This window comes from Agelaius tricolor, unplaced genomic scaffold, assembly GCF_023055355.1.
Source record: "Agelaius tricolor isolate 1412-34295 unplaced genomic scaffold, bAgeTri1.0.p SCAF_71, whole genome shotgun sequence".
NCBI lineage: Eukaryota > Metazoa > Chordata > Aves > Passeriformes > Icteridae > Agelaius > Agelaius tricolor.
The window spans coordinates 1,398,001-1,424,869 of NW_027269331.1; the positions used below are offsets into that span (position 1 = coordinate 1,398,001).

Genomic DNA, 26,869 nt, shown 5'->3' on the forward strand with positions numbered 1-26,869 from the left:
GACATGAATTAAAATTTCACAGCTCAAGACAGTGCTGTGTGAAATTGGTTGCTGCTCCTGTGTGAGAGGGAAAGGTGTGAGAGCTGCAGGCTCTGAGTGCACTGCTGAAATGCAGCCCCATTGCTGATTCATTTGGCTCTTTTTCCAGAGGGCCATCCCCAGGAGAGCTGGAAGTCTCTCCCAGTAAACTCCCCAGTGTGAGGAATGCCAGGATTCTGTGCCATGGCACTTGTGTGGGCTCACGGGGTCCACGTGTGCTCCTAGTGCTGCCTCACTCCAGGAATTTTTGGGAAGCACTGAATGGGTCCTTCATGTCTCAGTTCCTCCTCCTTTGCTTGGTTAATTCCCTTGGGCTGCAGAATTCCTGCATTTCCTCAGTGCTCTGCAGCTTTTTAATCTTCAGCTGCTTAGGCTGTAACCAATTTTCCCCAAAATAATTCAATTATGCTTCTTTAGGATCCATGTAATTCTGCTCACCTGACAGGATCCTACCTGGGCATTCCCATTTTTAATGAATAAGTACAAGAGAATGAAGGCTCTTGCTCAGGCTTTTGAATTGGTCAGAAATTGGGTGTTTTCTAATTGATGGAGGCAACATTTAATTGCAGGAGAACAATCACGAAGCATTCTTTTGCCACATGTTCTGTTTCTAGATGTTTTGCAGAGGTTTCTCCGTTGGCTTTTAATTTCTGTGGGTTTTGCATAATAATTTTCACACCAAGGACTGAAAGAAAAAAGTAGAGTCATAAATACATCTCATCAAAAGTTTAATATGAACCTTTCCCAAGAACAAGTTGTAGGCTCTCTTCAGGCTGATCCACTGGGACTGGGCTCAAAATTCAGAGCCTTTAAGTATTGCTGGAATGGAGTTGTGAGGGCTGTAGGCAGGAGGAATGTTATAAACAATATGGATGTGGAGCTCTGAATGGAGAGATCTGAATTCTGGTAGAAATTCCACTTTTCCATGGTCCATCCCAAACTTCTGTTTTATTACCAGGATTTCTGTGCAATCCTTGAGTCAGGGACAGCCCAATTTGCTTCCACAGTGATCCCAACATGCACATTCAGAGCCTGCAAAAGAGTCTGTTCCTAAGAAAGGAAGGAATTAAACAATTTTCCCTCAACTTCCAGGATTTTTGATCCCAAAAATCCCAGTTGCTCTAGGCAAAATATACACTTGAGTGCCCACAAAGAGAAAACCACTTCAAAATGTTTTACATCAATCAGGTATTTTCCTTTATCTTAAAAAATTGGTTTGAACTGGAATTTAATCTGTTGTTGATATTAGTGAATTACTTAAATGATTTCATTGTCTTGGTTCATTTTGATGGACATAAATTCTTATTTTTAAATAAGAAAGTTTTCCCAAAAATCCCTAAAAGAAACCACTTATCCTTAAAGAAATGGTTTGTTTTAAAAATACTCAGAAAGAAACAATTGATCAGTTCCTAGCAAGCTTTAATCCTGTCCAGAAAAGAATTCCCAACATGGATTTATAGCCAGCAAAGCAGAGAATAGCAAAGAATATTTTAAAATTCCTTTATCCTCCCAAGGAAATGCACTCAGCACATCTTGGCCTTCCACAGAGGCTGCTGTGATTCTCCAGTTTCATCATGCCCCATCCTCCCACAAGGGAAGGGAGATTTCTGAATTCCACAGGAATCCAGCGTGTGGAAAATGCTGCCCTGTGCTCACAGATAAGCCACGAGAACAGGGCAGAAGAGAAATGAAATTTCTGTTTCCTGCTTGGAAAAGCTGCTTTTTCCTTGATCCCAGGGTTATCACGTGAGAAAGGGGGGCAGGTGACACAGAAGTGTCCCTGGAACGGGAGGAGAAGGGCTCTGGAAAGCTGACATTTCATTTTTGGGGTCTTTTTCCTGTTTTTTATTCACTGTTTCCTCAGAGAACGTGAGGAAAACCTGTGGCCCAGCTGATTTCTCCCACAGCTTCTTGACATGAAAATAATCTTATTTTTTCCCTCTCAATTTGCACAAAAACACCTCAGGAAGTTCAGAGGAAAGTTTTGTTGTTTCACTCCATGTAACTTGGCTGTTTTATGGGTAGATTGTGAAAACAGAGATTATTTCTCTTCTCTCTCAGAAGAACATCTTGAAATTTCTCAGCATCTTCTATGAAGGAATTTTATATAAGTTACATTAAAAGGGCCCATATTTCTATATTTACAATGTTCTGTACATTTAATACCAGAACAGACCAGGTTTAAGTATAACTTTCTTGAACCTAAACCTAAAAAAAAAATTAAAGTTATTATTTAATTTGATCAACCTTTTAATACTGGAACAGACTGATTTTAAGTATAACCTTTTTGAGGCTAATATATATTACAAAGAAGTAATTATTTAATTTTATTCAGAATTAGGAGTTCTTTTTGAGGAAAATTACAGCCAATTCAGGTAAAGAAATGATCAGTGGGTGTGAGTGGGCAAAGCTCTGCCTTCCTTCTATGACTTGACCCATCTTGTGCCTGTCTAAAACTGATTTTATTTAGTCCCTTCCACCCCAGTTGTGCTTAAAATAAGATCTGAGATCTGCTATTTATATTTGATGTTGATACTGAAGAAAAAGGAAAGTTTTGGATCTACTGGGGATTTAACTTAGGTTGAATGTGAGGATCATTTCTGATTTTCTCCTAAGTATAATGATCTGGAATTAGCTCCCAATCTAATGGATTTTATTTTAATTTTCACTGCCTAATTGATTTTAATTTGCACCACCTAATTTTAATTTAGAGAGCACACAGAATTCTTTGGCTTCAAGCAGTCAGGAAACAAAATTTAAGCAAAGCTCTGAGTATTTTCTAACAATGAAAATCAGAGAGCACAAGTTGCTCTTCTGGAAAGAAGTGGCCATTTCAGAACTACAAATTTGTTTATATTGCATTGAAAATATTCACAAAATCAATTTTTCTGGGTCAAACTTGATTTTAAAAGTCCTTTTTTTTGCCTCGGGTTACCTAATGAGGGCAATTTTTCCATATTTCTAGTCCTAATAGATTTTTGGAAAAAATTGGCTGGGAATGCAGCTACTGTGAGAGCTGAGGCAAATGAGGATAATTATGAGGGTGAGAATAGAAGTAAATGAACAAAAATACTCTGCACTCTAATTTCAAGATTAATTTCAGTGAGAACAATAAAAACTTTAAAATAAATAAGATTCAAATTAATTTTATCAAAAGGGTTGTGCTTTTCATCTCTTGTATGCAACAGAAGTTCTAAATGCAGAAACATCAAGGCCTAGAAATAACAAAGCTGTGTTGATCAGTGATATTTAATAAAAGTCAATAATTTTAAGATTCTTAACTTCCAAAACAAAGCCAAAAAAACTGAAACAAACGAAAAAACCCAAAACCCAAACCAAAACAAAAAAAACAAAACATCCCTGCCTGGTCTGATGTTTCCTTTCCTTCTACAGCCCCCTCATCAATTTATTAGATTTATATAATATTGTCTAGTATCAATAATATATTATGGATTTGTTGGTTTAAAAAGCAGCATGTGGTTCTATAAAGCAGCAATAATTGGTTGATTTGGATTTAGCTTTATTGTAACATATATGTGATAATAATATCAATATATCCTATCATATATGTGATAATAGTAGTGGATTTAAGTCCTTTTTTTGTTATTCTGAGGGGGAAAAATCCCCTTTATGCAAAAAAAAAAATCTTAATTTTTAAAGATGAGGAGTGTCCAGTTTGAAGTGTTGGAAATTGACTGAAACATGAGTCAGCCCCAGCTCACTCTTGGCTAAATTAAAATTAAATGAATTCAGCAACAAGAGACTGAAAGGAGCCCCAAAGTTGGCTCACGATTTTCTCAGAACTGCTGAGTTTAGCAGTGAGTTGTGTGAAAAATGTCATGTGTGTTCCTTCCTCCTCCCCAGAGCGTTCCTCTGCAGCATTGGCATGGAAACTTCTTGTTTTCACCTCTCTTTAAAAGAAATGCCTGGTTTTTAGCTGTGTTTTATGTCGGTGCTTTGCATGCAATAAATGTCCTCTGCTTTTTGCCTTGCTAGAAGTGAACTTTTTTAGGCTTCAGCCACAAAAATAAGGAACTTTGAGGCTCAAGATCTGATTTTTTTTTTGCTTTCAAGACAGCACTGTGCCATCTGCATCCGGGTATAACCAGATAAATAAGAATACAGGCTGAGTTTGGCCTGTTGGGAGGCAAATCCTGCACCTGCACCAACATTTCAGACCAAAATGGAGAAGTGACATTTGGCTGCAGCCTGAATGCTTTTGTTAATTTAAGAAGCAGCATTGCTGCCCCTGAGCTTTTTAGCTGCTTGGAGCCATCCAGAAGTTTCTCTTTGGTTTACTGATCGAATTTTTAGCGCTAAACACTGTTTTTGTTGTAACCCAAGCCCTGAGGGAGCAGCAGGGTGTCCGTCTATGTTTAGCTCAGGTTTTCTGGCTCTGCCTTCATTCCTTGGCCACCAGAGTGGGTTTGGTTTCTCTCTCTTTTTGGAAGAGGTTAAACTGAGGCATTCCAGGCCTGAAAACACTTCAGCTTCATGGAGTAAATCAGGATCAGACCCTTCAGTTCCTCCACCTTCTTCCCTGCAATTTGGGCTTTAATGTCCACAGCAGATAAATCTGGTTTAGCTCCTTTCTTCTCACCTATTTAATGGTTTTCATTTTCTTGATGTTCCTGTCCAGTCTGTCTTTCCCTGAAGGTACAGAATTCAGGCTTTTCATTGCCACATTTTTATTTTTGTTTTATTTTTAGAACTTCAAGCAAGGGTGAGGTCTGCCTGGGTGCAATACTGCTTTATAAATAACTAATAAAAGTCTGATCCTACAAAATTCCTTTATTTTTTAGTAAGCCTTAAAGAATAGCCACAAAGTCCACATTCATTTTTCTGGTCAAGTGCTTTTGATTATAAATAGACTAAAACCCAAAATCACACTTGGGGTAATGGAGAAGATTATCAAGTGACTTAAAAGTTTGGATTCTTTCCATATGAAAATGAGCTGTTGAGTAGGAGCAAGAGCAGTGGGAACACTGAAAATATGTTATGGGCTGTTTTCACTCTCAGATGTTTGATAGGGAAGAGGGAATGTCAAAGATTCTGCTCAGGTTTAGGCTCAGGTGGAAGCTGTGGAAGAAGCTGTGGGAAAAAACCGAGGTGAAATGTTACCTTAAGGATTGGATGTGCCTAAATAAATCCATGTGTTGTTTCCTTCAAATTTACAATGGAGTAGCTTAACAGAGGTAATTATGAAGTCAGTAATGAATGAATATGATTCTCTAAATCCACCTCAAGAAAAGCCAATTTACTAATTAAATTGAGGGGATGGCTGGAGAGATCCTCACCTGAAGCTTCACCTTCCTACCTGATCATCCCAGGGCTGGCCCTGTGCCTGTACCTCTCCTCTTCCTCTTCTGGGCTGCTCCACACCTTGCTTGACAATTCCCTGTGCCTGGAAAAGAACTCTGGCTGGCATTTCAGACACTCAGAATAAAGGCCAGGTTCATTTTTGGCAAAGAACTTCACTGAACAAGTAATGAGCAGAACCAACTTTGCCTCTTTTTCAGTTATTATCCCCTGATAGGCTGTCAACCAAAGGTAGTAATTTTTTTCTCTTCCATGAGGCCAGGAAAATCTTGTTTTCAGAATTACTTCAGTTTGCCTCCTGGTGTCTCTTGGTTTTACCCCAGTCTGTGCCAAATGCTGGTGTAGATGATTGAACTCTCATCCTTCCTTGACACAAATCATTCCACTTTTCCTGTTAAAATACGTGATAACAGCATCTCTTATTCTGCAACAGCTGGAGGCTTCCCAGCTACCCTGAAAATAATTCCATGTCTTTCAGCTCTCTTACCCTTTTCCGATGGCTAACCTTGGATTTCTCCTGCCTAAACAACCTTTTCGTCCTTCTGGGCTTTTTCTCTAGTTTCAAACTCCACCTGATGAAGAAAAATGGTGTCATTTGAACCACACAGAGTGAGAAATTTGTGACACAGGCATTTCTTTCACACTTCAACAGCTCTGTGCATATTCTCTCTTCTTGAGTCAGTTTATAAGGGATTTTTTTAGTGGATCTCGAAGGCTGGGAAGAATTATGTCAGGACTTGTGATAAAAAGGAGTGTAGGGGGTTGTGGATTGCAGTGACTGGATCAGGGAAAGAAGTCACAGGGACTGGTTGAGGTTGGAAAGGATCTCTGGAGGTTGTCTGGTCCAGAGCTGGTTGTCCAGGACTGTATCCAGGTGGCTTTTGGATATCTTCAATGATGGAAGATGATTCTGTGATTCTGTTACAAATGGAAATGATGGAAAGATTGGGAATGATTTCAGTAATTCCATGCTGGAAAATGTTCCCACTGTGTTCAGCCTGTAGATAGCAGAGAACTATTTCATCTTGCTCTAGTTGGAACTTCTTGAAGGGGATAATTTTACTTTTTGTCATTGACACAACAAAAGCAGGAATAATATGGAATAATACCAAAAATGTGATTGGAAATTTCAGACTCTGTTTTGCAGACACAAACATTTTTGGACAGAAACTGCCATGCTGAACTAAAATATTTGATGGCTTTGTGGTTTGATCACAATTTACAAAGAATGAGCCCCTTGGTCATGTGGTGGGGCCCTGGCACAGGGTGCCCAAGGAAGCTGTGGCTGCTCCATCCCTGGAAGTGTCCAAGGCCAGGTTGGACAGAGCTTGGAGCATTGTGGGACAGCGGAAGGTGGTGTGGAGAGGTGCTGGGTGGGCTTTTAAAGTCTCTTCTATCCCAAACCATTCTGTGATTCCGTCATCTTTGCTTCCTGCAATGCCTCTTTACTTTGGAAACTGAATTATTGTGAACTTTTGGCTTTTGGAGTTGCCTTCCCACAACCTGGTCCCATCCCGAAGTTCACCGGGAAGTTCTTGTCACACCTTCCTTGTTTCATAAGAAACAAGACCCCAGGCTGATAAATGTGGCACAAAGTTACCCTGTAGGCCAGCACAGAGGCAGCCCAGGGTCTGGGCCATCGTAGCTCATCCCTTGTTGCCCGTTCCAGAGCCGGCAGCTGGAGTCAGAGACGGGAACCACCGAGGAGCACAGCCTGAACAAGGAGGCGCGGAAATGGGCGACGCGCGTGGCCCGCGAGCACAAGAACATCGTCCACAGCCAGAGGGTAGGTCTGGGACAGGCACATCCCTTGGGACAGGAGCTGCTGCCAGCACCAGGGACTCACCTGGGGCCTCCCCTCACATGGCTGTCAAAAGTCAGTTCCACACTGGGAAAATCCATGAGGAATTGGCCCTTAAATCTAATGCGATGACGCAAAATTAGATGGGAATTGATAAATTTATTTCTTTGTCTGTGGCTGAGCGCTGAAGAGCCAAGGGCTATGTTTTGGAATGTATTGAATGTGTCTTTTAGGAGGGAGAATAAAGACAAAAGTTTTTTGCTCTTCCCCCAAAAGATCCAGCCATGAAGAAGTCTGCTGTGCTTTCACCACTCCCTGCCCAGTTTCCCCGTGTTCCATACAATTCCAGCTCCTGAGCACAGCATCAGCTGGAGAAAAACAACATCCAGAATGCTCTCACATCTCTGGGAAGGCTTCAGAGAGACCTTAGTGCCCCTTTCAGTGCCTAAAGGGACTCCGAGACAGCAGGAGAGGGACTTGAGACAAGGGGTGGAGGGACAGGACACAGGGAATGGCCAGAGAGCAGCGTTGAGAGTAATCACCTTTTATTTCTTTTATTTCCTGGGATGGACCTTTGTCAGCCAATCCCAGCATCCAAACAGTAACTGATTGTCACAAATTCCTGTCTTTGGCATTTACTGCACCTGTGGTGTGTGTCCTTGTTCCTGGCAGACCCTGGAAGAGCTGGAGTGCCACGGGGCCGTGATGTCCGAGCAAACCCGAGCGGAACTGGAGCAGAAAATAGATGAAGCCAGGGAGAGCATTCGCAAGGCTGAGGTACAAAGGAAATTATTTTGGCATTTTCACTTCCTTCCCACAGGTAGATATTGGTTACAGCTTCATTTGGTTGGTGGAAATGTGTATTTTTAGCATCAAAACCCAGGGAGTTTTAAGATTTTTTTTTCTTCATTTAGTATTTGTCAAATCACTGAATGAACTTCATGAAAGTTCAGATCAGAAGAGTGATATTAAAACATCTCCTGATGAAGAATGAGTCCTCTTGCTGCATTTTTCACTGTCAAAGGTCAAGAATCTATATATTTACGGGTTTTATCTGAAACAGACTGAAGAACTATCTCATTGTTTTTTACTAATTTCCTTCTGCTTGAATGAATGAATACCAGAAAATGGTGACTTTATCTGACTTCATATTTTCAGGTTCTAGAGCTGCCACGTGCTGTTGTAGTGGGTTTTGATACACAAACTAAATCTGAGTGTTGATGAGAAAACATTGGAAATAATCCTTGTATCTCTAATTTTAGTGTGAGGTGCTTTTAAAAGGGTTACTGAGGTTTTTGAGACCTGTTGTGGGTTAAGACTCATGAAAAAATGAACTTCTTATTTGGCTGCCAGTGTTGGGCTGGTAAAAGTGAACTGTTTTCATGGCCACTGACTGAAAAATCCCATTGCAGGCAGCAGGATCAGATCTGCTGGGTTTTGGGTGAGTGGGTTGCTTAATTAAAACTGTAGGAGAAACCTAATTGTTTCAGTGAACTGCTTCTCATACCTCAGAGTACCTGATGTAATTAGGAATGTGATTTACAGGTGAAGGGGTTGGAAAATACAGAGCAAAATTATTCCTCCTCCTGGCAGGAGAACTATCAGACTCTCTTTTTAAAGCAAATGCAGGATATGTTTTTTTTAAAAACCTAATTCTTACAGAAAGCGGTTTAAAAACCTGGTTTGAGTAAATAATTTCCAAGATACCACACTCCAGAATACTTGTGTATATACATACATAGTTAATGATTAAACCTGCAAGGATAAAAGCAGCAGCAAGAAATAAAATCAGGATAAGAAGTTGCCAAAGAGAAAGTTCTTGCAGCAAAATATTATAAAAGGTACAAATTAAATCAGTCTGGAACTTACATGACTTAGGAGAGAGGGAAAGTGCCAAGAAGTGGAAATTTTATATATTATTTTCTCCAAGACATGTGTTTTAGCTAATACAGACAAATAGTGTATTCTCCTGGTTTTCCAGTGTGTTGGAGTTAAACCATCCCTTATCTTCCTAACATTTCACATGTGCCATGTTTTACAGGGCAATATGCTGCCAGTGCCAAGTACTTGAGGATGAAATTCAGTGATTGAGGGATTTTTGCCAACTTCTTTCTCTTCTGCTGCATGTTTTAAAGACATGAAATTATCCCTGAGCTTTTGGAATGGTGTGGAAACCTCTTTGTGGGAGTTTTCTGTATTGCCACCAAAGCTGTTCATAGTGTAGCATTGTTTATTTTTTTCAGATAAATCAATAAGTGAATTTAGGGAGATTTTATTTCCCCTTGGGAATGTTTTTTTCTTTTAGCCCTGTTGGTCCCCACTCCTCTAAGACTGAGCTTGAGACCTTAAATCAGACAAAGAGATTTTTGCACACATAAAATCCTGGAGGAGAACAACCTGAGCTTTGAGCTTAAACCTGTTCTTTGGGAATGCAATTATAATTCCTTGCAGTGTGTGAAAACCAAACATTCCTGCATATTTAAGTGCACCTGATGGAGTTGGAATTACTGAGGGTTGGGTTGGGGAGTGGTATTTGGGAGTGCAAAAAGTTATTGAGGCTGTAGAGAGGCTGTGGAGTTTGTTCTGGTCTCACATCTGAAGGTGTGTGAGGATGACACAGAGATTTGATTTTTTATTTTATTTTTCTCTTGAAATGCTTGTTATTTTTATGGATTTTTTTATGCCTGTTCTATCCCATTTTGGTTTCTTGACTTGTTCATTTTCCTTTGCAAATCTGCTTTCTCCCTTTTCTATCCTTGTCATTCCTGAAGGGGAAGACAACTTCACAAACATATTGGGATTAATTTTTTTGTGGTTTGGTTAGAGAGGATTTTATTGGTAAAGGTTTCATTTTTCCAGGGTGTATTGGGTATACAAGTACTCATCTCCCTGCCCTCTTCCTTGGAGACCCTGATTCCAGGGAAATCTAAGCCCTGGGAGGAGCTGAGGAGCTGTTCCCTATGGATAACTGAATTTAACAAGTATAGGGATGTGGAAACGGGTGTAATTTGAAAGTACAGCAAAGGAATTGAGTAAAAATGTGCTCAGGATCAGGAAATATTGGAGAATCCCAAATGTTTTGTGTTCTGCAAGGTGAATATAAACCCTCAGATTGGCACATCCACAGCTCAGTGGGTTATTTCTGATCTTTTTCTCCCTGGGATAACAGCTATTTTTTCCTTGTGATGTTTTCAGGGAGCAAACTGCTTGATTAGAGTTAGGGAAAAATTAGGATTTCCAGCAGAGTGCTGCTGTGCAGATGATACATGACAGATGTGACTGTAACTGATAACCAGAGCACACATTTTTGTGTTAAAATTGGAAAATGTGGGGTTTGTTAAAGGAGGGTTTTTTTGTTTTGTTTTGCTTGATTGCTTGTTTTTAAAGGAAATGTTAAGATAATGTTAGAGTTTGAGTGATAATACCTCTGGCACTGGCAAAGAAGTAAAATTGACTGTATTTAATAACACACTGTGGAGTTCAGATCCAGAGGGATTCCATCCTTGTCCCAGCTGCATTGAACCACTTTGATAAAGACAAACCCTGAGAGCACAAGGTGCTCCTTCAAACTAAAAGTGGCACAATTCAGGCATCAGCTGTAAAAGAGATCAATTAAAAATTGGGGAATTGATGTTGAAAACTGATTATTTGTGAAGATAAGCCATTCTTGGAGCTCCTCTGTACTCACTGACCCAATTCAGGTAATTGAAGTAGAACTTCTGTGATTTCAGCTTTGATTTCTGTAACAGCAGGAAGGAAGGGAGGAATTGAGCTTTCCATTTTCCCACTGCCTGAATCCCTTTATCTTTCAATGACTGGAGACAGAAATTTACTGGGAGCAGAGCCTGATCCTCCTGGCTGTCCCCTCCTGTCAGGAGCTGTGCAGAGCCACAAGGTCCCCCTTGAGCCTCCTTTTCTCCAGGCTGAGCCCCTTCCCAGCTCCCTCAGGAATTTTCCAGCCCCTTCCCAGCTCTGTTCCCTTCTCTGCACACCCTCCAGCCCCTCCATGTCCTTCCTGTCCTGAGGATGCTGAAGCTGCCCCAGGACTGGAGGTGCCTCAGCAGTGCCAGCACAGGACATTTCTTCTTCTTATCTCCTTTTTCCTGTCTCACACCAAGGGCTCCAGCCTGGCTCTCCCCAAGCAGTTCAGTTGTCCCAGGGCTGACAAGATTCTTCTCCAGGATGGTGGCAGAGGTTTCCCATTTGCTCTCAGGTCTTTGGGCCTCCACAGCAATTAATCCTGTTCCCACTTAATTACAGGGGGATATGTTTTGTCTCCTCATCAGGATACCTACAGCTCTCCAGAGAGTGTTTGTACCAGATTAGATCTGGTTAAGGCTCATTGTGGTGCTGTTCACTCTGTTTGATAGCTCAGAGGTGCAGGGCCAATTTAATTGTGTTTAACTGGGGGGCTGATTTCTCCCTCTCCTTGTATTTGGCTGTGGATATTTATTGCTGGGTTGTGTCACAGTGGGAACAAAGGAAATTCCATATGCTTCAGGAAAATAAATGAAATGGAGTCACAGAATCACAGCATGATTTGGGAGGGAAGGGCCCTTCAGGGCATGGGCAGGGACACCTTCCACTACACCAGGTTGCTCCAAGCCCTGTCCAACTGTCAGGGAATAAGGCTCTTAATCCATAAAGGTGAATTTGTAAAATGCCACCCTCTGCCATCTCTGGTTGAGCTCAGGAAGCAAAGGCTGGGGAGCAGTGCAGGGAGCCAGGTGCCTTCCCTGCAGGAGATGTGGAGGAGTTGTTGGTCTTTCCAGGTCAGCAGATTGAGGACTGGTCTGGAAAAATCCCAGTGACATCCACAGAGCAGGAATTTCAAACTGTCTTGGTGAAAAGCAGTTTAGTGAGGGGGAAGATGACTTTTTACATGGTGGGTAGTGCCAGGACACAGGGAATGGCTCCCACTGCCAGAGGGCAAGGATAGGTGGGATATTGGGAAGGAATTCCTGGCTGGGAGGGTGGTGAGGCCCTGGCACAGGTTCCCAGAGAAGCTGTGGCTGCTTCTGGATCCCTGGCAGTGCCCAAGGCCAGGTTGGATGGGGCTTGGAGCAATCTGGGACAATGGAAGGTGTCCCTGCCATGGCAGGGGTGGAATGGGATGATTTTCTAAGTGATGGGCTCTTTGTCTAATCCAGCCTCTGCTCCAGTCTTACTGAATGTTTTGGCTCTGAAATGTCCATTACATTTTTCACTCTGTGAGGAACCAGTGTTCAACCCAGGACTACAGAGAAATGTGATATTAAATGTTTGTATACATACATTTCACAGACACTTCTTTCCTTACAGAATTTGGGTGATGTCCATTCAGGCCCTGTTCCCAACAGCTTGAGAGCCACTTCTTAAACCCTACAAATTCAATACTTAGGGATCTTTAATGTTCTATGTGCCTAAGCTTGGGAAGAACCCATCTGCCACTTGGCCTGGAGCTGTACAGGTGGATTCTTCTCCAGGAATAGCTTCCCCTCTCTTTCCTTAACCTTGGAATTCCCTTGGGAGAGGTGTTATGTGTGCCAGTGCCTCATTTCCTGCTTGCTTCACGTTGGATTTCAGTCCATGCAGATTATTTAGCATATAAATTAACTGCTGGAATAGCTGTACAAACCTCCAGCCCAGCCTCCCACTTAGAAAAGAAATGCACTCAGTGTTGTGGTGGAAAATGTAATTTATGAGCTAATTCCCCACCCAGTGCAGAAAAATGATCCAGATTTAAGGTGAGTTGTGTTGGACAGGGTTTGTCTTTTTGTTTGGGGTGGTTTTGCCACAGCTTTGGGTTTTCCACCCCAAACCCCAGCAGGGCAGTGCAAGTTGATTTTTTGGTTTATTTCCTTATACATCCCTACTTAAACACATGGGATTTAAAACTGAACTGCATGGAATAAGACTCACTTTGGGTTTTGAGAAGTTTAGGCCATTCCAAGACTTAATTATAAATTAAATTGATTCATAGTCATGCCTATCACTATGTATCATAATTCCGGTGGCCCAAAATTTAACTTTCCCTGAAAATAATTATTTCATTTTAATGTATTTTTCTAAGTAAAAAGCCTAGAATTTCAACAAAAAGTTTTTCAAAATGGGGACAGAAATAAAGGTAATGGCCTTCCAGAATGTTTTGCCAGAATCTCTCCACACTGATTTCTTCCTGGCTAAAAGAATTTGCCAAATGAGAGTGTCCAGCCACTTGGGGACATCATCAGTGATGGCCTTGGCAGTGCTGGGGGAGCAGTTGGATTCCATGATCTTAGAGGGGTTTTCCACCCTAAGTGGTTCATACATGATTTTTTTTTCCTGCCACTGAAAAAATATTGCAGTGGAATAAAACATTTCTCACTGAAGATGTTTTGGATCTCCTCACAATCCTAATTTAATTTGATTTTAGTATCTGACCAAGCTCCTAAGTGCAAATTCTGTGTAAAAGAAATAAATCTAGATTCTTCAGGAGAAAAAGAAAATCTGGGCATGGCACAGAGTTTGTTCTGTACCTTGGAAAGCCATGGCAGGTAAAGCAACTCTGCTTTCAGGAAAATCCATTTAAAACTGGCTTTAAGAAAAACCTAAACCAGAATATAGAAAGGGCAACATTTTCTGCTTTTCTGTGTGGTTTTTACCCCAACACATTTATAAATGGCTTTGTAGGACTTGGATTCGAGGTGTTTGTGGGATGTGAAGGAAATCTGGGTTTCTTTCCAGCCCTTTTCTCTCCTGGGAATGGGGAGCAGCTCTGTAATGTTCCTGCTGGATTTCATTTCCATGCCTTGCAGAGCAGTTGTGTATCTTCATCTTGAGTAAGCTGTGGGTCAAAAAACCATTGCTTAATTAAGACTGGAACAGTAAATAAACAAAACTATTGCATCTCCCATGTGGAGCAACGTCAGGTACGTGAGGAATAGATAACAGTGTTTATATTTTCTAAAACTTGGGTGGTTTTTCCTTTCATCTTCTTAGATCCTCCCAGCAGAAAGAACAGCTCAGAGGAGCAGGAACCCCCCAGAAGAGTTTGTACATTTTGTGGGTGGCTGATGGTTTTTTAATCAGTGTAAAAATACCCCAGTCCTCAGCTATTAGCCAGTAATTGGTGGCTGTAAACAGCAATTTTCACTGTTACACAGGAAAATGTTTGTCCTGCAGTGAGATTCCCTAACAATGAAATTTGGGCAGCACCCAGATTTCAGAGCCAGTGCTGGATTCCAGCATTCCTGGGCTTGGGAAGCTCAGCTGCCTTCCTGGAGATGCTCAGAGTTGCTGGGAATGCCAGGGGTCACTTGATGGAAGATATTTCCCAATCTGTCAGTGGAGGTCACTCAGTCCCCCAGTGTCCCTGGAGACTCCAGTGGGAGGCAGGGAAAACCAGGGTTAAGGCCTTGTTTGGTTTTTAATGTGATGATCTTCCAAGGGAACAAGACTTGGAGAAAAGCTTGTGGCACAATGTGGTGAAATCACCACTATTGCCCTGTTTCCTTCTTATTTAACATTTTATTGTGGCATAATGAAAGCACCAAACCCCAGCTCATTCAGATGGAGTGATGCTTGAATGAAATGTATGTATCTTTATAAAATCACAGAGTCATTGAGGTTGGAAAGGCACTCCAGGATCATCATGTCCAACCCAGCACTGCCAAGGCCACCACTAAACCATGTTTAAATGTGTAGCTGTTCCTGTGTGAGAAGCAGGATAAAGTTCTGCTCCTGAGTGGTATTTTATTTGTATTTTTCCTACAGGTAGGAAGCTGTTAACTCTGGTCTACCAGCATAATTATTTAGGTAAAAATATAATTTCAGCGTGTAAATAACTTTCAAGTGCAGGCCTGACCTAATGCTTCTGGTGCTTTTATGGCTTGTCTGCAATGGAATGGAACTCAAAACATTTGTGGTTTGGAACAAACATTTGTTGACTGTTAAGGCTCCTGGGTGTAAACAGGGAGGGGGAACTCCATTGGATTTGCTGGGTACATTGAATTAAAACCTCTTGTAAAGTACACTCAAGGATTTTGGAGCAGCTTGTTTATTTTAGCTCACAATTTGTACAAACAAACTACAGCAGAGCAAGGACTAACAGCAACTGCAGATGTTGGTAGCAGCCTGGACCAGTGTTTATTGCTGTAGCATAACTCAGCCTAATTGGAAATTGCATAATGAGGTAAACAAAAACAACTGGGCTGAGCAATCCCTAGGTGGAGGCACAGGGAAAGTGCTCATAAATGGGTATCAGGATGTAAAGACAAGGTAGGGGAAAGCTACTTCACTCCACGAGTAAATATGTACATTAATATATATATTTATATATTCCCCTTCACTCCACAAATAAATATATACATTAATATATATATTACATATTCTACTTCACTCCACAAGTAAATATATACATTAATATATATATTTATATATTCAAGGCCAGGCTGGACAGGGCTTGGAGCACCCTGAGATAGCAGAAGGTGTCCCTGCTCATGGCAGGGAGTGGCACTGGAGGATTTTAAGGTCCTTCCAACCCAAAACATTCTGGAATTCTGTGAATAAGTTGCCTTTGACAAGGTTGTTCTCCCTGCCCTGTGCAGCTGCAAGGTTGGAGTGGGTTTGTTGGAAATCTTGGATGCTTAGGAACAGGAGAGAAGGGATGCACATTAATGTATTGAATGTTTCCTCCTTTTCTCAGCTCTCTGAACACTGTTTACTGTTAATCATTCACCTGGAGACCCCTTGCATGAAGAAGTGGCTCAGTGGCTCTGGCTTTTCCCATGGGAAACACCTCTCAAAGTTGTCCCATCCTCCTTTCTCCATCCCTGATTACAGGACAGAGCTGCAAGCAGCTGTAGCCATATGAACTTTCATCTGACATCATAAATTTCCCTCTTACAACTGATCTACTCCTTAAAAATCACATTTCTTCTGCGAAGAATTTAAAATAATGTCTCTCAAAAGTGGTTTGATTGAGACGGGTTTAAAGTCACCTTCACAAATTAAGTGAAAATGGAGACATTTTGGGGGTTCAGCTTAATCAAGTTAGCAGTCATTTCTTTTCTGATTTCTTTTCTAAGTAGAAAGATAGAATTCTCTGATGCTGTAAGTGCAGCAGCATGTCAAAAATGAGAAAAATACCTGTATCACTTCAGCTCAACACAAAATTTTGTATGGAGTAAGGATTTGTGTAAGAGATAAATATCTGGCACCCATTGGCATTTGAATTCACTGTACACATATTCTGCATAGTCTCCTGTTCTTCAGCCACTACTGGAAAAGGAATTTCCCTCTAATTTTTGCCTGAACTCACCTGTTTTTGCTGGGATTCCCAGTGCTGCTGAGTGCTTGATCTGAAGCAGTGAGGTGCTTCAGATCCCTGTGGGAAGGGCTGGAAGGGAGAGAAAGGAGATGAAACTTTGCTACTTGCTAAAAATGACCAGTGCTGTGAAAGGGAATGTGGGAAGAATTCCAGGGTGGTTCAGTGGGTTTCTGTTGCTGCCTCCATCAGTGACTCACTGAAGGATTTTTGGGAAATCACTTGATTTTTGTTCATCTGATGAGCAATGGCAGCAGGGGGTGTTGAGAGGGCTGGTCTGGACAGAAATACCCTCAGTTTTATCCCTGGGTTTGCCCTTCACTTCTTGATGCAGATCTGCTCTTGCTGAAATCCTGAATTTCTTCACACTGTTCTTCCCACCCCTCCTGTTTAGACTGTGAACTAATTTGGATCAGGGTGGTGCTTTGCCATGAATTTGTTAAATCCTTGGCTCCATCGGCCAGCCAGCCTGCCAGCATGCTGAAGTGAACCCAGCTGTCAGAAAACCTCCATTTCCATGCTGGTCTGAAGACAAAAATCCTGAAACTGTTTGTTGGAGTGCAATACTTACTTAATTTGGGGATTATTAACATATTGTGCTTCCATAACAAATGAGTTTCCTGTCATCTCTGGCACGTGCTGGTGGAAAAGAGCCTGGCTTGGGAGGTGGTGGGTTGGTGTGTGTGTATCCTGTCAGGTTTATTTCTGTTTCACATCCAGCTTAGTCACCACCTGGAAAGGTCTGCACTGTGGATATTCCTAATTTTAAAAATCTTGGGAAGCAAGATTGTTGTGAAGATTGCTTTGAAGTCCAACTGTGTTGTTGGACTTCAAAGCTGCACTGAACTACTTAAGGGTGTGAATTGGGAGTGGGCATAAACTCAGAGGTGATACTTCAAAAAACACAACTGGTGAGATTGGCTGAGCCTCCAGAAAACCATTGCCTGTGTCTTGGCTCACACCAGGCAAGGAAATGAGGAGTGGGGCTCATTTCCACAGGGAGCAGCTTCAGGAGCCATCTGGATGGTCAGAAGGTCCATGGGGCAAGGTGGGACCTTGAGGAACTCTGAGCTCTGTGTGTGTTTGTGTCCCCAGATCATCAAGCTGAAGGCAGAAGCGAGGCTGGAGCTGCTGAAGCAGATTGGGGTGTCCGTGGACACGTGGCTGAAGAGTGCCATGAACCAGGTGATGGAGGAGCTGGAGAACGAGCGCTGGGCCAGCCTGCCCTCGGTCACCAACAACGGCTCCGCGCACCTGGTACGGATTCCTGGGGGGGAGAAACCCATCCCCAGGGCTGGGGGATCTCAGATTCCCAGGGAGAACATCTCTCCAGGGCTGGGGGATCTCTCCAGGCGCTGCTCCTGATTTTGTGTGGGATACAGCAGGTCCAGAGGAGGCCCCGGAGCTGCTCTAGGGCTGGAGCCCCTCTGCTCTGCAGCCAGGCTGGGAGAGCTGAGGGTGCTCACCTGGAGAGGAGAAGGCTCCAGGGAGAGCTCAGAGCCCTTGCAGGGCCTGAAGGGGCTCCAGGAGAGCTGGAGAAGGACTGGGGACAAGGCATGGAGGGACAGGACACAGGGAATGGCTCCCACTGCCAGAGGGCAGGGATGGATGGGATATTGGGAAGGAATTGTTGGCTGGAAGGGTGGGCAGGCCCTGGCACAGGGTGCCCAGAGCAGCTGTGGCTGCCCCTGGATCCCTGGAAAGTGTCCAAGGCCTGTGTTTCTTTGAAGTTTCATTAATAGTTTATAATGTTATCTTGAGCTCTTTGGGTGTGCAGATCCAAGTGTCAAAAATCCCAAAGGAATTCCTGTGCTGAGTTTCACTTCAGATCCTCTCTGGTCACCATAGATGAGGATTTGTTGCATAGCTGTGTTAAACAGTGATTTTATTCCATTTCTTTTTGTACTCCATCTCCTTTAACCTCCCTCTGTGCCTGTTGGGCTGCTCCCAGTCCCCCGTTCCCAGTGTCCCCAGACATGGCACAGTTGGAGCTGGAGCTGAGCCCCCCGTGCTGGTCCCAGGCGATGCCACAGCCTGGGAGGTTCAGCTCTGAGTCTCATTTTCCCTTTGACACTTACGTAGGCTCCTGCATTTAAAAAAGGCTCTGTTGACCTTGGCAGGCCAGACAGGGACAGCCCAGAGATGGAATTCTTAGAGCTGAGACCAAAATTATGCCAAAATTCAGAGGAATTACTGCAGTTTGTAACAAGCAGCACTTTGACTCCAGCCTGGAGGAGTGGGCAGTGTTTAAAAGAGCTGGGGAAGGGAAGCCAGCTTCCTGAAGCCCCAGGAAAAGCTGAGGGAGCTGGGAAGGGGCTCAGCCTGGAGCAAAGGAGGCTCAGGGGGGACCTTGTGGCTCTGCACAACTCCTGACAGGAGGGGACACTTGGGGGAGTCAGGCTGTGCTCCCAGGGGACAGGGACAGGACCCATCTGTGTATATGTGCAACAAAACAAGATAGATTTTTACTTGTTTGTTTGTTTGTTTGTTTGTTTGTTTGTTTGTTTGTTTGTTTTCATCATTTTTAATGTATATAATCTGCTTTTCTCATCACCTCCCCTGCATTTCTTCCTGTGTTTGCTGCCTGTCCCACACCTTTGGTGTCCTTCTGTCCCATACACTGATTCCTTGCTGGTGCCATCCTCCATCCCAGACCCTGCAGCAGAAGGATGAGCTGTGTCAAGCCAAGCTCTCAGTTTCCTGTTTTCCCTCTCCATGCCTGCTTCCCAAATGATTCCAGCTGAGGAGTTGAGAGCAGCCCACATGCTGAAAATAAAGGAGTGTTTTTCCTCCTTGTGCTAGAAAAGCAGGAGCAGATGTTGCCCAAACCTTGTAGACATGATTTGCTGATTTCCATGATGTCCCAGCTGGATGTCAGCCCTGGCTGCTGGGACCATGCACAGCAAAAGGCAGAGAAACAGGAGGGGAAACTCCAGATTTGCCATGATTTGTGGTTGGTTGCTGATTTCCCAAAGCATTTCCCAGCTGTAGGACAATTTTTTTGTTATCCCAACATCCATGAAGGATAGATGGAGGCAAGCTGCTCTTGGATGAGAGTTACTGAGGAAAAAATAATCACCAGAACTGCGAGGATTTGGTTTGGAAATAGTAACATAAAAACTAATGAAGTCAGAACATGATAAAGATTTGTGCTGTTCTGGTCCAGGCCTAGAAGAGCAAAGCTGTCAGAGACCTGGTGTAGGGAATCTGCTCTGGGAATTGGTAGGCTCAGCTTAACTTTTTTTTATCAGTCTCTCACTTTTCTGGGGGAGCACCAGATTCACTCCCAAATTAATAGGAATAAACACAGGGAAGATGGCTCTACATAATGGTGTTGCCTTTGATTCACAGAGCTGTTTTCACAGCATAATTCATCATTTTTCACATGAGATAAAGTTATTTATTCAAAACATAACCCAGGCATGAGGCCAAAGCACAGCTCCTGGCAGTCTTACCCAAACTTGTATTTTTCCAGCACATTGACTTCAGGTTTTATTTAAACTTTTATAGCAAGTTTTTACAAATCTTCCTGTCTCTTAAGAATTTTTGTAATAAACTGCAGCAAATCTGCTGTGTGGAATACACCAGCTAGAAGGTTGATTTGGAGGATTATTTTTTTAAACTTTAGATATTTTCACTGCAGATTTATTTTATAACTTGTGGTCACAGGTACATGAATCTTTCAGTAGCATAAATTCCCTTTTTTCCAATAAACTGTTTTTTGTGCCGTTGCGATGGCATCTCCAAAGTACTTTAGTCACAGATTATGTGAAAAATGGATTTTATAACTGTCCATCAGCTGAGCTGGAGCTTCCAAAATCTTCTGCAGTACTTCTTAAAGTCCAGGTGCTTTTGTCTGAACAAAGAAATCCAGCTGAGTTACTTTCAAAAACAATAAATCATAAAAAATACACACTGAAAAATATTAACCAGCTCATTTTTACTGTTATTTCTTCACCAATTTTTAGCAGCTGCTGTAATGCCAACTGGAATTTGTTTTACCAGGTCAATGCTGATGCAGAAAAGGAAGAAGGTGAAGAGTTTGAAGACAGCATGGATGTTTTTGATGACAGCAGTTCTAGTCCTTCTGGTACTCTCAGAAATTACCCTCTCACCTGCAAAGTTGTTTATTCCTATAAGGTTAGTGATTTTTTAAAACGTATTAGAAAAATGAATTATATAAGAACAAATAATAAATGTGCCTTTGGGAGGCTGAGGTTTGCTTTTCTGATAGGGTGAGATTCAGGGAGGTTCTCAGGGAGAAGGGCTTTTGTGAATGGCAGAACCTTCAATGGGATGTTTTAAATCATGTTGAAGCTTTCAGTTTTTTAACAAACATCACTTCTAATAAAAGTCTAGATGGGAATGTTCTTTCCACTGCCCATGCCTTGCCCTAAAAGCCACTTTCCTTTTCCATCCTTCTTGTCCTGCATTCCAGGCTTCTCAGCCAGATGAGCTGACCATAGAGGAGCACGAGGTGTTGGAGGTCATTGAAGATGGAGATATGGAAGACTGGGTGAAGGTATCATTTTCTCAGCTTGTTTCCATGAACTCTGGTAGGATGGAGGTTGGGGTGGGAGGGAATGCTGGGATTCTCTCCAGAGCAGTGCCCCAAGCAGAGAATGGCTCCTGTTGTTGGTTCACAGGCACGGAACAAGGCTGGACAGGTGGGATATGTGCCAGAGAAGTACCTGCAATTCCCAACCTCCAGCAGCCTCCTGAGCATGCTGCAGTCCCTGGCTGCGCTGGACTCCCGATCCCACACCTCCAACAACTCCACGGAGGCTGACCTGGTGCCAGGCAGCCTCAACGGGGACTCCAATGGTAAATCCCACTTAAAAATACATAGGGTATTGAGCTGGCTCTTGGAAACACTCTTCACCTCGAGTCTGGGAGATTTTCCCAGATTTCATGGAGTCACAGAATTGTTAAGGTTGGAAAAGACCTCCAAGATCATGAAATCCAAGCTTTGACCAAATCTCCCACCATGTTGCAAAGTCTGCTCATTTTTTAATCCTTCCAGGCATGGGAACTCCACCATTTCCCAGCTTGTTCCAATGTTTCAATCACTATTCCAGGGAAGAAATTTTCCCTAACATCCAACCTGAGCCTCCCCTAGTGCAATTTGAGGACATTTCCTCTTGTCTTATCTCTGGTTTTGTGGGAGAAAGGGCCCCACCAGCCACAACCTCCTTTCAGGGAGTTGCAGAGTGAGACTGACCCATATCTGAATACAGCCATTCCCAGTAATTATCTCAGTAATTATCTCTCTCATATTAAATCTGCATAATTCACCTCCTCAGCTCATACTGAGATTAAAATTAAGGAAATTTTAGCTGAGATCAAAATTAAGGAAAACTGGAATAATCTGCCCCAGCAATAACAGATTCTTATAAAGAGCTTCAAAATCCCCAGCTCCAGCTATCAAACTTGATGTATACTTCCATTTTTTTTCTTAGCTCATTGGGTTTTTTCCTTTTCCATTTTGCAGTCTGTTTTGTCAAAGCACTTTATGATTACGAGGGGCAGACAGATGACGAGCTGTCCTTCCCAGAGGGAGCCATCATCCGAATCCTGAACAAGGAAAACCAGGATGATGATGGCTTTTGGGAGGGGGAATTCAATGGCCGCGTTGGGGTCTTCCCCTCCGTGTTGGTTGAAGAGCTCACAGCCTCAGAGAATGGAGAGACTCAGTGGATTGGGGATATCCAGGTATGGAAAGAGGTCTTGGCTTGGTTTATTATTTGCAAAGTTCTGTCACTTCTTCGCGGGGGAAAAAAAAATCAAAACCAGTTTAAGGAAAAAAAAAATCAGAAGCTATTTAAGTAAAAAAAATCAGAACCAATTTAAGGAAGAAAAAAACAATCCAAGCCCTCAGTGCTTGCATTTTAGTTTCTTCCCCAGCCTAATGATGTATTTTTGCAAATTTGTGAATAAAGGCAGATATTATGATAGAAAGCAATCAAAGGAAAATTCGTAGTTTACTTCCTGTCTTTAATTTAGAGACTGAGATGTCAGACACAACCTGGCAAAAAGAGAATTACAGGCTCTTTCAGCCCTAATTGAGTGTTTTCATACTTAAATCTGTTCTATATTCTCTCAGTTTTTGAGGGGCAGGATACTGCCAAGTTTTGGATTATAGTAATTTTTGCAGCAATGTCCTCATTTCTACAGTGTAGTTCTATAATCCTTATATCGTATTAGAAAATCAGACATTCCAGTGTGGAGTTTGGAGATAGAAACTGCACTTCCATGTTTTCTACAATGGAATTTTTCAGTATTTTTATTCCTTGATTTAGGAAGACCACAAAAATGCACATTTAAATGCATTTTGGGTGGGGATAAAGCTTGTGATCCCAACACTTCTGTGTGAATCCCACTTGTCTGAGCAACCTTTTTGTTTCGAATAACTTTCAAAAATCCTCTCTGAATTACCTGGAAGAGGCTGAAAATTTCTGTTCAGTGGCAACCTGTGATTTAAAAAAATTGAATCCCTGTTGGATACCTTGGCTTTTCTTCCCAAACTTTCCTGCCAGCTGCTTTTCCTCCAGAGGGAACTTGCTGGAGTAGGGATGGGTTGGAAAACCAGTGTGTGTGTGTGTGTGTGTGTGTGTTAAATGTGCCAAGGAGGATTTACTGCAGCTTCTCCCTCTTTTTGGCACAGGTATCCCCCACTCCAAAGGCCAACAACTCCCTGCCACCACTGCCTCTGTACGACCAGCCTCCCACCAGTCCCTATCCCAGCCCGGATAAAAGAGGATCCCAGTTTTTCCCCAGGTCTCCGTCGACGAACGGTGAGAAATTTGCAAACATTTTGGGAAAAGGCTTCATTTAGAAACCTCTCAGAAAAAAGGAGCATTTTTACAACATAAATTCAGCAATTCTGAGGGGCTTCTTTGTAATAGGGTGTTGCTTATTTCCTCAGAGAACAGCTTTGGTTCAGAGTCCCCTGGATTCTCCCAACCTCCACGAATTCCTCCGGAAAGTTCCTATGGCAAACTGCGGCCTGTAAGTGACCAGAAAATCCTGTGGGTTTTATTGATAAAATATTTCATTAAATATTCTATTATTATATTAATATTATATTATAATATTATAAGTATTCTAAAATATTGATATTCAAAGAGTAACAGCCCCTAAACAGAGCTGAAAAAGAGGTGGGGAGTAAATGCCAGAAGATGTCAATCCTATGGTTTATACAGTTCCTTTCCTGCATATTTGGGATTCTGTTCATTTCCACCCCCTTTGGTTTGAGGGGTTTGGATTCACAATTCCTAATGATGAGGATTTTGTGTTGTCTTTGCTGCCTAGAAAAAGGACATTTGCCAGAAAAGGAAGGGAAGAATTAAATCACTTTGAACGTGGCAAAATCCATCTCCTATGATTAACTTTGAAATCAAGTTGTGGGGTTTTCAAAGCCCTAAACCAAATCATACTAAAACAGAGCATTTGTCTTTTCCTAGCCTTTTCAGTAAATGAGATTGCAGAAAAAAGAGCATTTTTTGATATTTAAATAATATTTTCTGAATATTGAGGTAGTATTGGGCAGTTTGATGCAGGATTGCTCCACAGTTCAGGTTTCCAGAGCAAGTCTGGTGTATTCTGAAATGGTGTCCTAAAAACCCTCTTGGCACTATAGGTGATCTCTGTCAGGAGCAAAAAGGACTGATGTGGCAGAGTGTGAAAAAAACATCACATTTTGGGTGTGTATTGTTGAGAAGTATCAGTGAGTCAGGTGCAGCAGAACATCCTGGTAGTTCCACTCCACGGAAATTGCAGGCAAAATCTCCATCAGATTCAGCATGTGATGAGCCTTTCCCATGTTTCCATCCTGGCTTATCCATGGAATAAATCTGGGATTGCACCCTGGAGGGAGTCTGGGACAGTTCATAAGGAAAATCCCTGATGGCGGAGCTGGGCAGCACTGGAGCTGCATCCCGCTGGACGCACGACCTGTTTGTTTGCATCATCTCAAGGGGTGCAGGAGGTGCAGTTTGCATCATCTGGAGCTCAGTGCAGGAAATGTCAGGGATTCTGGTGGGATTTGGCCATTCTGGGGTAGTCACGGGCTGGTTCTGAATGTTGCAGGTGCGAGCAGCTCCACCCCCCCCGACACAGCACCACCGCCGGCCCACGGAGAAGATCGAGGACGTGGAGATCACTCTGGTGTAACGAGGGGACTGGCTAATTAGTAGTGCTACAATCAAGGCCAAACACAGCTTTTGGTCAATCTCGTTTTTAGGCACCTTTGCATGATGAAGACTTGGACTAGAGTGAGAGATAGGGAGGATTTTATGTGGCAGTGACCTGGCGGATTCCTTCCCACAGTCATGAATATTTTGTGCCTTTTGGTTTTGTTTGTTTGTTTGTTTGGATTTCTCTACATCATTCTTCTTCTCTTAGCACAAACCAAGACAGGCCAAGGTTGGCTTTTTTTCTTGGCTGGAGATGCTCCATGTTGATGTGGAGACAAAGAAAGAGCCCCATTCATGCAGCTTAGTCTTAGCATCCTTTGCTCCTGTGCATTAGTACAGTATATTACTGTTGCCATAGGAATGTGTTAAAGATTGTGGATCCTTCCAGTAGCATCACCTGCCTGATCAGGTATTCATCAGAAGAATGAAAAAGGGAATGGAAAAAGAAGTCTAAAGGAGAGGCTGGCTCCTCTTGAATCCCCCTGCAGAAAGGAAGAGATGGGAAAATGATCTCCTGGAGAAGCAAAAGTGTTCATTCCATGGGTGCTCCCCTTGTCAGTGATTCACAGCTGAACATTCTGCCTTTGGATTTTTGTGTTTACTCAGTGCATTTACTCATAGAGGATCTAACATGGAGGTGCTGAACCAGCAGCAACATCTTCTTCCACAGCAGAAACCAACGGGTAGAAAAGCAAAAAAGCAAGTGAGATTTTTGTCTAGATCTGGAAATTGAGCTGCTTTTTCTTTTCTGTTTTTTTTTTTTTTTTCTCTTTGCAGATTTTGGGGATTTTGGTTCTTTTGTTGGGTTTGTTTTATTTTTTTAAAGCATTTGGGTCACTCTTATCCCAGTTATTGCCGTGTACTTTATTATCCAACATTAGCAGTGTATCTTTGTCATCAAACCACCTGAGTTCTAGAGTTAGCAGTTCCATTTAGAGTACTTACATGCATTTAGTTGTTGCATTGGATGGCCCTGTAGCCTTTTCCCACCCCAATCCCATTAACCAGCCAAAGCCAGGGAGCCAGGAGCAGCTCCGGGTTCTGCCTTCACACCACCTTCGTGCCCAAGATGTGCCCAGTTCCTCTCAGGGAAGAAACTGAAAGGAAAAGAGTTTCACATTTCCCTCAGAGAGCTCTGAAAAGGGAGCTTGGATTTCGGTTTTTTGAGAGAAAAGGGCAAAGAATATTCTGAAGTTGAATGTGGAGTGGAATGGTTGGAGGAGAGGGAAAAACTGGATGCAAGCAGGTTTTTCCTTGGGTACTGACTAAAATATTGTCAGCATTCTCCATCAGATGAAAACTTCAGATCAAAGGCATCCCAAGGTTGGGTTTGGAGCTGTTTGTGGGTTCTCTTGTGTCTTCATGGTTTTTTTCTCAAAACCAGTAAGTTTTCAACCTTTAGTTTACTAACAAGGGCTATTTTTTGAGGCTGCATTTACAAAAAAAACCCAACGACTCATCTAACAAGATTTTATCATAAACTTTGCACATACTTGGAAATCCCAACCCAGGCTGGGTCTCTGAGACATCCAGTGCTTGCCAGTCTCCTTTCCCAGTGGGATCCTTAACCAAGAGTGGGGCTGTCTGAAGGCAACAATTCATGGATCAGTTATGGAATCAGTGACTGTCCAATGAAGTCTTTTCCGTATTTTATTCCTTCTTTTGCACCTCTTGTCCTGTTGATCTGTTTGAGGTCTTTTTATGTGTTTATCAAACTTATTCTTAAGTTTAAAAAGAAACGTTTTTTAAAAAAAAAATGGTTTAACTGTTTGCAAATATTTTGAGATCTTTACAACGCAGAAGAAAACCAAGTTTTTGCCATAATGTTCATGTTCAATTCTTTTGGCCAGTTTCACCAGTTTCATGTTCAGTTCTTTTGGCCAGGACACGGGTCTGTGTCCTTCACACCCGGACTTTCAAAAATCCAGAAAATTTTTATTTAAAAGTCTCTTTAGTTGTATTTTAAAATATTTTCTGTAAGAGCTGCTAATTTTATTTAAAAAACAAAAGTGAAAAAAAAAGAAAAAAAAAAGAAAAAGGAAGAAAAGTTGTAAAAAGATGCCTCCTTTTTAACTATGATTTCTTCATACAGGGCATGTATCGGCCGTTGCATCGTGTACAGCTCAGTACACCCTGAAAGCATCAGTGCAAATGCTTTCTTTATATTGGCTGTAAAAAGTTTGTATTTATTATGTATAAAAAGTTGAATAATAAAAAAGTGGAACTAAA

General features: G+C 42.3%; 1 protein-coding gene across 4 annotated transcripts in view; it reads left to right on the forward strand.

Moving 5' to 3' along the window:
• FCHSD2 (FCH and double SH3 domains 2) overlaps window positions 1-26,869 on the forward strand; it is a 120,604-nt gene extending 93,735 nt beyond the window's left edge. For all 4 annotated transcript variants that reach the window (XM_071417892.1, XM_071417893.1, XM_071417891.1 and 1 more), the window contains 10 exons: window positions 7,028-7,144; window positions 7,832-7,936; window positions 17,541-17,702; window positions 20,451-20,585; window positions 20,884-20,967; window positions 21,092-21,269; window positions 21,937-22,157; window positions 23,110-23,239; window positions 23,371-23,453; window positions 24,534-26,869. In XM_071417892.1, coding sequence (XP_071273993.1) covers window positions 7,028-7,144; window positions 7,832-7,936; window positions 17,541-17,702; window positions 20,451-20,585; window positions 20,884-20,967; window positions 21,092-21,269; window positions 21,937-22,157; window positions 23,110-23,239; window positions 23,371-23,453; window positions 24,534-24,617 — 1,299 coding nt within the window. In that variant the 3' untranslated portion in view covers window positions 24,618-26,869. The remainder of the gene's footprint in view (window positions 1-7,027; window positions 7,145-7,831; window positions 7,937-17,540; window positions 17,703-20,450; window positions 20,586-20,883; window positions 20,968-21,091; window positions 21,270-21,936; window positions 22,158-23,109; window positions 23,240-23,370; window positions 23,454-24,533) is intronic.